This window comes from Halichoerus grypus, chromosome 2 (genome assembly GCF_964656455.1).
Source record: "Halichoerus grypus chromosome 2, mHalGry1.hap1.1, whole genome shotgun sequence".
In the NCBI taxonomy this organism is placed as follows: Eukaryota; Metazoa; Chordata; class Mammalia; order Carnivora; family Phocidae; genus Halichoerus; species Halichoerus grypus.
In genome coordinates this window covers 83,480,763-83,493,734 of record NC_135713.1, presented here as the reverse complement: position 1 = coordinate 83,493,734, position 12,972 = coordinate 83,480,763, and the positions used below count along the sequence as shown (strand labels likewise).

Here is a 12,972-nt window from a genome sequence, read left to right as displayed (position 1 = left end):
TTGCATAACTGAATCACTAAATATCTGCTGATTGGTAAGGAATTAGAAAGGGAAATAACTGATATCAAATCCCATCTCTTCCATGAAGTCTTCCCTGACTATCCCAGTAAAGGACTTTCCTAACATTGAACTCATAGTGTTCAGCACTTTTCCCCAACACATAAAGGTGATAGATGTTACACTTACCTCTCTACTATTTGAAATCTTCTTTTTCTTCAAGTGCAAGTTAAGTCTTGTGTGTGTGTGTGTATATATATAAGGATTTGGGGCTTAGTAGTAAATGATGATAATAATAATAATGAGAAATATATTTTATTGTGCACCTTACAGCATGCCAGGCTTTGATCCAAGGTATTTACATGTATTAATTCATTGAGTTCTCACTCAATGAGTTCTTCCTATGAAGAAGTTGCTGTGATTCTCTCCATTTTACTTGTTAGGAAACTCAAGTAAGGAGCAGCTCAATATTGACCCAAGTCACAGTCAATAAAAGGTGTACCTAGGATTGGCTCAAATAGTCTGATTCCAGAGCCTTCTTTTTGGGCTTTCCAGAGCCCCCAAAAAGTACACTCTTTTTTTGTAGGCAGTATTACCATAATCCAATAAGAGGTTTCTATCTACTCTCTTCTTCCTCCCACACTTAGACCTTCAATAGCAACATCATTTATTGTCTTTTGAGAAAAAACTTCTTTACATAATTCATAAAGGAGATCATTTTATATCCATCTGTTGTCAAGTTCAGGGCTTTCCAATTTGGGATTTTCCAGTGTTCTTCTACAGCTGTGTAATCTAATCCTTCAGATATCAAAGCTTCAAGGAAAGTGACATGTGTCATTTCCCCATCAAAACCGGAGATTTCCCATAGAGTAGATGGAATTTTGGCCTCCATATCCTTTACTTCCAGTTTTACTTTCCTTTTCTGAGATTAATCCCTGAACTCTATCTCATTTTCCCCAGGTATTGTGGCCCATATTTCTTACCCTTTTAAACATTTATTAGGTATCCCTCACATGTTGGTAGTGCATTATGGGATTTTATAATAATTTCTTATTGTTACATTTTCTTTTTCTTGCTCCAAGATCCTTTGGGAAATGAGTTATGCCTTTTATACTTCTTATGTTTCCAGCTGTAACTGTCACATTGCAGGACATATAAAAACACTCAACAAATACTAATTAATAGTAATGTCATAGATTAGCTCTAGCAACCACCTGGTATGAACATATTATGGGTTAGATTTCTAAAACACGTCTTTGATTTGCTAACCCATTACTTGGAAGCTCGACATCCATAAATATTTGTTCAGTAAAAAATTCAGGATATCAGAATTGAATTGGGGTCAGCAAGAGAGCTGAGTGTTGGAGAGAAGACATAACTATGTTATGTACAACCTGAGATAATGACCTTAAAATGCTTGGCATATCACCTCAACTAGTCACATTTCCCTGTTTTCTCAATAGTTAAAAGTTACCCCTGCTATTTTCAGGATTTTAAGATTAAAATTTTACTGACAGCACAAGGAAGTGTATAGTATATTTTCAACAGTATGACTGAATTCACTTAACAGTGTCTTAATGATTTGACGTCAGCATTTAGGAACATCTCTTATTGCAGTGTGCTGTAAATGTTGATGTGACTATAGTTAATACAAGGTGTAGGTAGGATTGAGCACTCATGTCTGCAGGGAATGCTCTAGAAATTTTCTCTTGGAGAATTTGCAACTCTCACATAAAGTCTGAGGAATCTGTGGACCTCATTTCTGGGACAATATAATGTGGCTCCTGATCAGTAAACTGTGGTCGACTAAAAGTCGGATTATTGGGGCACCTGTGTGGCTCAGTCGGTTGGGCATCCAACTCTTGGTTTGCGCTCAGGTCGTGAAATCAGGGTCTGCACTCAGCGGGGAGTCTGCTTCTCTCTCTCCCTCTGCACGCCGCCCCACCACCGCGCTCATACTCTTGTACCCGCACACACTCTCTCTCCTTTCTTTTTTTTTTTTTAAAGATTTTATTTATTTATTTGACAGAGAGAAAGATAGCAAGAGCGGGAACACAAGCAGGGGGAGTGGGAGAGGGAGAAGCAGACTCCCCGCTGAGCAGGGAGCCCGACGCGGGGCTCGATCCCAGGACCCTGGGATCATGACCCGAGCCGAAGGCAGACGCTTAATGACTGAGCCCCACTCTCTCTCCTTCTCTAAAATAAATAAATAAAATCTTTTTAAAAAATAAAATAAAAGTTGGATTAGCCTTCTACCAAGTGATTTTTGCCTTTTGGAGAAACCATCACCATTGCTGTCAGAATTTGTTAACCCTTAAAGTATCTGTATCATCGCTAGAGTAGCTAGAGTAGCTACACTCTTGCCAACATAGGCCTACATTTCTACCTTTCCCATATTTTTCATGGGCTCTAATGAAACATATACAGATGTTTTGTAAGAGTATTTGGGGAAGGAACACATGAAGGCCTACAAAGTCTTCATCAGGAAAAGGAAGTAATACTTATGATAACATGACACACGACCCCTAATCTCTTCTAAGCTATTACTGTTTTGAGTTTATTGAAATCTCAGATTTAAAGCACAAAAAACTGAAAACTGCATTTGCAATATTAACCTAAGATGGAAAGTACTGCTTCCTGCCTGTGATGAGGGACCAGCCTCACCTGAAGCTGCTTTCCTGCTAAAGCTTACACTCTAAGGCTCTCTGTCCACGGAGCAAGCATGAAGTAAAATGGAGGTTGGGGGGCACAAAAACACAAAAAATTTTTGGACATTAATCTTGTATCCCCATGTTCACCTCTATAGATCTATTTTTTAATAAATGTAGAAAAACTTACAATTTTACTATCTTCAGATACAAGAAGGATGTGATTAGTCAGAAAAAAACCTTTTTAGCCAGCCATTCAGAGGCTTGGTGAGTAATAGGTAAGGGCAGGACACCTTCAAATGTGCTAGGACAATGACATTTTCCAGTACCAAACAATTTTATGAGAACAGAGCATTAGTACATGCAAACAATAACAAGTCAGCCTGACCTCATTCTGATTAAATTCTGAAAGGGCTTGATTCACTGGAAAATACCTGGAGCAAAGTTAGCAAGCACTGGCCAGTAGGCAGATTTCAACAGTATCACCAAGTTGTTCAGGGAACAGACTGCTCGGACTTGAGTTTCTTGGAAAAAGAAAAAAGACAAGGTCATTTGCAGAATCATGATTTTCAGAATGTTTTTCACCATCTCTAACCTTTGTTGATAACTTGGAGTCCACTATTCATCTGTGGAATTTATGTATAAATATATTTTACCTTTTTAATGAGCTAGGGATGTGGGCAACTGTCTCATTCAGCAAGAGCTAATTATATATAATAAAAGGCTATTTTGGGGTGTATATATCTGACTGGAAATTTTAGTTTAATACTTGACGAGTTTAAATATCTGCTCTTTTTGAAGTATGTGAAACAGTATTGCTCCGAGATGTCCATGTTGTTCTTCGCTCAATCTTTTCAGGTAATATAAGCAGAGAGATACATTTTAAGTAGGAAAAGGTGAGACTGATTCTTATTCTTTAGTCCTTTGGCTTCTTCAAAGGAGGTAGTCAATGTACCAAGTTAGAAAGCAACACGAAGCATGGTGTAGCATGAGCTCTAAAACTGGTAGACGTGGCAGTGATCTTCTACTTTATCTACAGGAGCAACCATGCTTTGGGGCCCCTGGTGGCTCAATCAGTTAAGCATCAGCCTTCGGCTCAGGTCCCAGGATCCTGGGATCAAGCCCCACATCGGGCTGTCTGCTCAGCAGGGAGCCTGCTTCACCCTCTCCCTCTGTCTACTGCTCCCCCTGCTTGTGTCTCTCAGTCTCTCTCTCTCTCTCTCTCTGTCAAATAAATACATCTTTTTTTTTTTTAAAAAAAGAGCAACATTGCTTTAAACAATAGTGTGCACTCACCCCCTCTTTCTCTATCACTCACTCACTAGCTGTGTTTTAATTGTGGCCATTACAGTTGCACGTAAAAACCCACAAAAGCTACTAAAAGTAAAGAGAGTGGAGTTATAGACAGTCTCAGGCATTCTCATGGAATTTCAAAAGCCGATAATGAGGTGTAGTTGTACCTCAGAGAATCTGGAATTAGAATACCGAAAACCAAGACCATGCGCTTCATCTTTCAGGGACCACAGAGTCTCTTGCTTCAGGTTGAGAGTATCTGAATGCTCCTCCAACCCTTCCTTCTCTCCTCCCTTTGTCTACCTATTTCTTCTGTATATTCCTTATGTATTTACTGCAGTATGGATGTTTGCCTTGAATGTATGTCGGCTCTAGTGCCCACCAGTAACTGGCAACTATCCATGTCCGATTCTTAAGAGCAGAAAGTTGATTGGCTCAGCTCCACTTTTACAGCAGAAGCACCAAGTTATTCGTCAGGGGCAAGCCAGAAGAATGGCTGTCTTTGGGTCAGGTATCTATCTCAAAGGTAGTCATCTGTGGCCAGGGTGTGGGGATAGAGGTACACGGCACATGGGATCACCTTTTCCGGAAACCTTGAGTAGCGTGGGCGGTCAAGGAGCGTATCTGTTGCACTCACACTCACAGAAACCTCTTCCTTCATGGGTTTTTCAGATGCAGCAGGACTGAATATTTACCTCCCATCCACACCCACCACAGCCCCAGCACTGCCCTTCTCCTTTCACTCTACCTGTCTGCAGACCTGTTGTGTCCATTCTCATGTGATTTGCTAGCTCTCTCCTGCCCTATGATCAGAAAATTTAGGTTGCTAATCCCAGGCTTTTTTTTTTTTTTTTTTTTTTTTTGCTTCCTGCCACTTTTCTTTCTGTCTGGTTCTTCAGGCTACTGTGAGCACCATGTGCTATGAACTCTCTGGGTCTGATTCTCCTGGGGATTCCACAGTCCCTTGGCTTCCATGCCAAAGAGTTGTAAAGATTAATTTGTTAATTACATTAAGCTACTTTATGTCCCACAAATGCACTAGAGGAGTGTTTCTCAAACTTTCAATGCGCACATGAAACGCCTGGGGATCTTGTTAAAATGCAGTTTCAGGAGCTCTGTCATGGGGGTGTGAGATTCTGCATTTTTAACAAGCTCCTGGTTCGTGCTGCAGCTGATGCTGAGAAAAAAACAATACTTTGGGTAGAAGACTAGATTCCGAAGTGCTGTGCACTTATAAATGTAATCTTCTGGATGGGAAGCACCATCCCCAGGCATCTTTATATGCTCTTCCACATCCAACACTGTACCTAGTATGTGATAGATATCATACGTTACTTGGGTTATTATTGAACTAGGCGCACATGAAATGCAGGATTTTCTGTGCCTACTTTTTTTTTTTGAGCGATTTTTTAAAAGTGCTAAAAATTAGTTACATCAATAAACATTTTTTAAGGGTCTAATTATGCAATAAACATTTCTTAAGGAGGAATATAAAGAAAATATTACAGTTCCTGTCCTCAAGTAGGACACTGGCATGTTTACCACTAACTAATATGTCTGGAATTGTGGAAATAATTTTAGGATTCCAGGGGTAGCAGTGAGGAAAAATGAGCCTGTTTATGCTGCTAGCAGTTTGACCTTCTGTTATTTAGATGTCATTTTTCCATATATACAATGAGGCTGGTGATGTTGTTGGGATGTTTATTTGTGATAATGCATATAATAAATGCCTGACACATAATAAATGATCACTGCCAGTACTATGCATAGTGGTGATAGAATTAGGAATAGTAGCAGTAATATTTAAGATAGTTTTCATCATCCAGCTAATTCACTCTAGGAAAATACTTTGTTCCTCCCCCTTCCTTTCTAAGTCCATACATTACCCTAATGTGCAGTTTCACTTTGTAGGGCTTATCTGCAATTTAATCTTAATATTGTTTTTGTTTAAAGTTTAAACTTCAAGGAACATGCAATTTAAGAATTCAGTCAAGAGGCACCTGGGTGGCTCAGTGGGTTAAGCATCGGACTCTTGATCTCAGCTTAGGTCTTGATCTCAGGGTTGTGAGTTCATCTCTCTGATGTCATCATAAATATATTCAGTAGGAAAAATTAATGTGCTTGAAGTGTTTCTCTAAATCCCTCTAACCATGTTGGATGAGACAGGAAATACATACATATACACAAATACATTCATATACACATGGGCCTGTGAATATGTGTATATATATTCATTCACAGGTGAATAAGAAATATGTGTTAAATAATAATATCATCTTTGGAAAGAAAGTAAATTGGACATGCACAGAAAGGAATATTGAAATCACAAGTATTGGCTTAGATTTTATTTATAAATGATAAGCATCTACATAATGAATAACATCTGTATTCTTCAACTAGGGCCAATAAACAGATATATTGTACTTTTTTAAGATTTATTTATTTATTTGAGAGAGAGAATGAGCAGGGGGAGGGGAAGAGGGAGAGGGAGAGAGAGAATCTCAAGCAGACTCCATGCCGAGCTTGGAGCCTAACACCAACACTAGGCTCTATCTTACGACCCTAAGACCATGACCTGAGCGGAAGCCAAGAGTCGGATGCTTAACTGACTGCGCCACCCAGGCGCCCCTGTACTTTCCACACAAAGTAGAAACCAATTTGCAATAAATGAAAAATTTTTGATTTATCATACATTAATTTCGAGAATAAAACTGATAGACCATCTCCTTTATCCCCAGATAAAGTAGCATATCACCAGGGGTTTCCAGAAAGAAAAAGTTGGTTGAAGCAACAAATGTAGCTGTTGACGTAGGTGCCATCATTCAAGAAATCTCTCTCTTTTTTTTAAAGATTTTATTTATTTATTTCACAGAGAGAGACACAGCAAGAGAAGTAACACAAGCAGGGGGAGTGGGAGAGGGAGAAGCAGGCCTCCTGTGGAGCAGGGAGCCCAATGCGGGACTCGATCCCAGGACCCTGGGATCATGACCTGAGCCGAAGGCAGACGCTTAACGACTAAGCCACCCAGGCGCCCCTCATTCAAGAAATCCTAAGGAGACTTACCTTGTGGGAGGTTGGCACATGGGCCTGGAAGTCATAACTGTTAACTTTGTCTTATTGAGGAGAAGTACTTACAAAGAAGACCTTTGAAACAAACATTTACAGTTGACCCTTGAACCACACGGTTTGAAATGTGCGGGTCCCCTTATATACAGCCTTTTTTTTTTAATAAATAACAGTACATACTGTAAATGTATTTTCCTTATGATTTTCTTAATAACATTTTCTTTTCTCTAGCTTACTTTATTCTAACTGTAGAGTATAGAATACATATCACATACAAAATATGTTAATCAACCATTTATGTTTATCAGTAAGGCTTCCAATAGGCTATCAGTAGTTAAATTTGGGAGGAGCCAAAAGTTATACGTGGATTTTTTCTAAAACAAAACAATTTTTAATTAAGTAGGCTCCATACCTAAAGTGGGGCTTGAACTCATGACCTTGGCATCAAGAGTCACAGGCACTACTGATTGAGCCAGCCAGGCGTCCCCAGATGTGGATTTTTTACTAGAACAGGGGGTGAGCACCTCTAACCCCTGCATTGCTCAAGGGTCATCTCTATTATTTTTTCATTAGCTAGTTCTTTTTTCGAAAGCTATGTAATCCGGATGTGACCCTGGATTTCTTCAAGTCCTCCAGTTTACCAGGGTTGACTTGTTCTTTAAAATATAATTTAGATGGACTCAGATCACAATCTCACATACAAGGAGTTCCCAGCATCCCTCCCAGTATTTTCAGCAGTTGTATGTGGATCTTATATCTCTCTTGGATACCTTTGCTTCTGAGTTCCTTCTTATGCTGACTTCATACAGGGAAAAAGAAATTGAAATACCCCATGCCACCCACATAATTTTTTTTTTTTTTTTAATGCCAAGTTTAGGTAATGTAAGTGAAAACACTTCAGTAAGTATAAAGTGCTATCTAGGGGAGGTAATAATCTTACTAAATTAGAAAGTGACATAAAGCATTGTGAATGCTCTAACAGTAGACTGGAAGGGGGAACATGGAAGATAATGAAACAGCATCTTCTTGTCTCATCTGGCCGAAAATAGAGAAAAGGATGAAGTCCTGACAAGATTTTGAAATAAATTAGATTGTCCGTGGGTTATAATAAGAAAGGAAATTTACCCATGAAAGTTTAAAAGGGAACAGCAAAAGTTAGTCATGGGATTGCGAGAATCCAGGAGTACTCAATACCAAAAGAGAGAAGGGTCACCAGAATACTTTGAAGCTGGGTGAGCTGGTAATTACAAGGAACACATTTTCCTCACCCTTTTTTAAGAAAGCAAATCCACAAGGCCTTTGTCTCATTTCTCTGGTGACTGCCAGATCTGTTCTTGAAGCAAAAACTGCCACAGCTCTTGTGTGTGCAGAGTGCTCGGTCTCCTCAATGCTTACATTACATTCAGTTTTTCTGAGGATTTGTTCCCAACCTTTTTTTCAGAAACCATTTCTAACGTGATATTCACAATTTCCTAACTCCACACATCACATTCATATGATCTAATCCTCAAACTGCCTGGATGTACTATATATCTTATTCGATTGGACTGAAAGAAATTCTGGTTGGTGAGGCTTGTTATCTTTTGTTGTTGTCGTCGTCTTCATCGTTGTTGTTCTTTTTTTCTTTTTTTTTTTTTTTAAAGATTTTATCTATTTATTTGACAGAGAGACACAGCGAGAGAGAGAACACAAGCAGGGGCAGAGGGAGAGGGAGAAGCAGGCTCCCCGCAGAGCAGGGAGCCTGATGCAGGGCTCGATCCCAGGACCCCGGGATCATGACCTGAGCCGAAGGCAGACGCTTAACGACTGAGCCACCCAGGCGCCCCTTGTTTTTTTCTTTTAAGGATAGAATATACTTCATTTATCTTGGGCACTTTTAAACCTATGTCAGAAGTTTTATTCTGTACCAGTAGAAATAACATTCAGACAATACTGATCAGAAAATTCAAGTAATACCTATTAGCTTTAAAGGAAAAGTTAAATGAGGAGAATTTAAAAGAAGGTGTTCCTGTATGAAATATAATTTGAGGATGTGGAATGACATAGCCTCTCCACCTGCTTTCCATGGATGGGGTCATGGGAGTGTGGGGGCCCTGACTGCTATCTGCTCTGGTGGGTTACCCTTTTAGCCCTGTCTCATTTGCAGCTGCCTCATTTGATAGTGGTGTAGAAGAGCTGTCTGGCTCCCTCGTCCCTAAGAGAGGTAGTACATATATATGTAAGGCAGATCGCTTTTTGTTGGAGGAAGACAGGCATGGAGTCTCAGCTACGCAGAAGTGGGCGCGGGCAGGGCTGCGCGGGACAGCAGTGCTGAGGTGGCCAAGAAGGCAGGAGGTGCTGCTGCCAGGACCAGGCAGGCTGTGGAGCCAAACCCCTCCCCATCAATGATCTGGCCCCAAGTTGACCATGTAGAGGACAAACTTTGGGCACTCTCAGCAGCCCAGTACTTGTGAGAGGCCATGACTTGTGCAGCTCTGAAGAAACAGGAGAAAGTGGGTCACCTCTGAATTGGATAATTTTCCTTACCTTCTCTGAAAGAATGGGCCAGCATGACCAAGTCATCGTACAAGCAGGGAGAATTGCAAAGGAGATCTTTAAGAGCTGTAGCACTTAGAGGATTCCCTTCTCTTCCCAAGAGCCGCTGGTCACTTCTCACTTCCTAGGGGTTCACTTTGCCTCTTTTATTTTTTTTAACCAGGATAGTGTGCCATTGGTTGGGGTTCTGCTTTCGAAAGTTATCTTCTAAAGGAAAGTTTTTAGGAAAGCACTTCAAATAGAGACATGAGAAACAAACGTGGTCAGCCCCTGGGAAATGTAGATGTTGACGGGTCAAACCTGTGTCACAGCACTCGGTACGAAATGTTTACTACTCCCCAAGCAGGTCACAATAGATTCAGTAACCCCATTTTACAGACTGAAGTTGAATTGTGATGACACTTTTCAAGGTAAAAATAAAGCACCGAAGCCTGCGTGTGAGTTCCTTTGTCAGTGTCCATGTTGGTCTAAGCAACTTTTGTCCAGTCTCAGGCAGTGAATCCATAATTCAGATGTAAACAATTGTTTAAAGCCAGTGTGCAGAAAATGAGTAGCCAACGTGACTACTATTTTTAGTGCAGAAATATATTCAAGATCAAAGCCATTAATGTTTGCCTGTCTTATTTAATCATATGCCTTTTACCTGGAAGATATAGGTCTCCTGGCATACAGATGAGTGTACAGGGAATGATTCAGGCTTTGTGCTGTCCAAATTAAATTCTAAAAGCCAGGATATTCATCATTCTGACATCTCTTTGCAGATGCAGAATGTGTATTGAAATATCTCTTGAAATGTGTCTTGTTTACTTGAGGAATACATTTACCAGGTCATGTTAATTAGAAATAATACCTGAGTAAGGTCTTTAATAATGTATCTCTTTTTAAATATGAAATCGAGGCACTGTTTTTCCCAGTTGCTGGAATGGCTGTTTCTCCTGATTACCTATATTTTGGATTTTGAGGTTTCCTTCTAAATAGTTTATACTTTTTCCTTGAGTTTTCTTCAGAAATCCATTATTTTCGGCTATATTGTAATCTAGGTTTATAGATATTAAAAATGGAAAAGTCAGGAAAATATATTTGAAAGAAGTCACTCCCTACTATTAAGATTTCTTGTAATTAAAAGTATTATAGTGTCATAAGTTGTAGGAGGTGTGTTCTTTATAATACTTCAGAAGCACAGTTTTAGATATTGAGAGCCTATTAACAGTCCTCCATTTTGACATTTTTGACATTTCTTATGTAAAAAACAAGAGGATTTTATGGCCAATGAGTAAAAATCTCCAGTTACACTGCTGAAACCATTTTCCATTGAATTTCAGTGTTACCAAAATAAATAATGTGAGTTTACCTTGGACCTCACTGATCTAAATAAACTCCAGTAATCATAGATACAGTTGTGTAATAGAACTTCCAAAGGGAAAGTTGTCATCATTTTCAAGAGAATTAATGGTTCTTGGGAAAATGTATAACTTAGGGGCACCTGGGTGGCTCAGTCGGTTGGGCGTTTGCCTTCAGCTTGGGTCATGATCCCGGAGTCCTGGGATCGAGCCCCGAGTTGGGCTCCCTGCTCAGCGGGGAGTCTGCTTCTCCCTCTCCCTCTGCCCCTTCCCCTGTTCCTTCTCTCACTCTTTATCTCTCAAATAAATAAAATCTTAAAAAAATAAAAAAGAAGACGTATAACTTAGAAATGACAAAACTGTCTTTCACTCAAAAAACAAGCTTGTGGAAACAACAGAATGAGCCCTAGGAATCCTCAAATTTGCCTTTAAACAATGCCACCTTTTATGCAGTGCTCATTGGGACCTTGGTCTAGTAGGCCAACAAGATAGAGCTGGAAAAGTGAATGTGCACTTCTCAAATTTATTTTGCCATAACCTCTGTTAAAGTTTTCTGAGCACCTCAGGATGTGCATGTTCCATTGGAACCGACTTTGTGAAGCAGTGGGTTAGATTTAATCGTGTAGCCTCTACTCAAACAAAGCTTCAATCTGGCAAACCAAAAATTTGCTTTTGCCAAAATTTCAATACAAAGCGCTAGTATAAAGTGATGACGTCACACATTCCAAATATAGAAACGTTTATATCGAAGTTGTCTGAGTTATCGCATCGCCTCTTCTCTCTTCCAGATGTTTCATCCCAAACATCTATGCGGCTCTGTTCACGGCGGCCCTTGTTCCTTTAATGTGCCTTGTGGTGGTGTTTGTGGTGTTCATCCATGCCTACCAGGTGAAGCCACAGTGGAAAGCATATGATGATGTCTTCAGAGGAAGAACGAATGCTGCAGGTTTGGAAGGAACCCTATTTGTACTTTGGAGATGGGAACTTTTTAATGGTGGTAAAATGTCACTGAATAATTTTTACAAAAAGAAAGAAGGAAGGAAGGGAGGGAGGGAGGAGGGGAAGGAAGGGAAGGAGAGAAGTTAGACTCAGCTTTCAGCTCTGAGGCTCTGAAGCCCTAAGTTAAGCTATGGCTCCCTAATTTCTCCCGCTTCTTGGCACTTCCTGACATGTCTCTTTCTTCAGGGCTCCATAGGTTTTATTGCCAGTTCCGGTTTTGTCCTTAAGATATTAATGTTCAAGTAAATGCCTCACAGCCTTGGGAGCTGCTTCCCCAGGCTTTCTTCAAGTGAAGCAGTAACAACCTGTGTTCAGCCTGTGAAATCTATTCGTTTCTCTCAGCTTCAGAGACTTCATCACAGACATCCTTCCCTAACGCTCATGAGTGCCATAGTTTGCATGTGGAGTTCTGATTGTGCTGACAGATGTTTAAAAACATATGTGATCGGACAGCTTCATAACTGGCTACACATGTCTGGTTACTTAAGAGTGCAAGTCTTTCCAGCTCAAATTGGCTTTCACTGCAGCTCATTTTTTCCCTTTGAATCATACTTAACACAGGTTTTTATGAGCTGATTCTTTGTTGTTGTTGTTGTTAGATTAGAGTCTCTTAGGAATTTTCTTAACTAGGAACAATAACTACACACCTACATAGAGAAAATTCCCTCTAAAATGGTGTGAGTGATGGGGACATTAGAATCTTGTGAGCTGGGGCTAGGGGATCCCTCTTGGGCCAATGAAGAAGTCTCTTTTCTAAAGCCAAATGTGTGAGAGGAATTTTCACATTTTAAGAGCTTTTCAAAGTTTAAGCAAGATACCATATATGAAGTCCCTTGAATAGTGTCTAATACATTATTAGCAGCTCAGTAGATACTATCACAGGATAAGAAAAGTAGACCCTCTAATGTATGAAGAGCCTTCTAGTTCCTGAAGTGGATCAGGGAACAGATTTTCCTTGAAAATCTTTGAAAAGATTTTCCTCATGATGTAAAGAGAAGGGACTTTTTGATATTAGTTTGTGGTAGTTTGTTAGGATAGCTGTAACTAGCCAGCTCTTCTCTCTTCTTTCCCATTTAAGCATGCAGTCATTGTGT

At 39.9% G+C, this 12,972-nt stretch overlaps 1 protein-coding gene across 1 annotated transcript in view; it reads left to right on the top strand.

Annotated features, from left to right (window-relative positions):
• Positions 1-12,972, top strand: part of ADGRV1 (adhesion G protein-coupled receptor V1) — a 506,902-nt gene that overhangs the window by 403,820 nt on the left and 90,110 nt on the right. Inside the window, exon 87 of the mRNA XM_078067071.1 lies at positions 11,668-11,825. Coding sequence (XP_077923197.1) covers positions 11,668-11,825 — 158 coding nt within the window. The remainder of the gene's footprint in view (positions 1-11,667; positions 11,826-12,972) is intronic.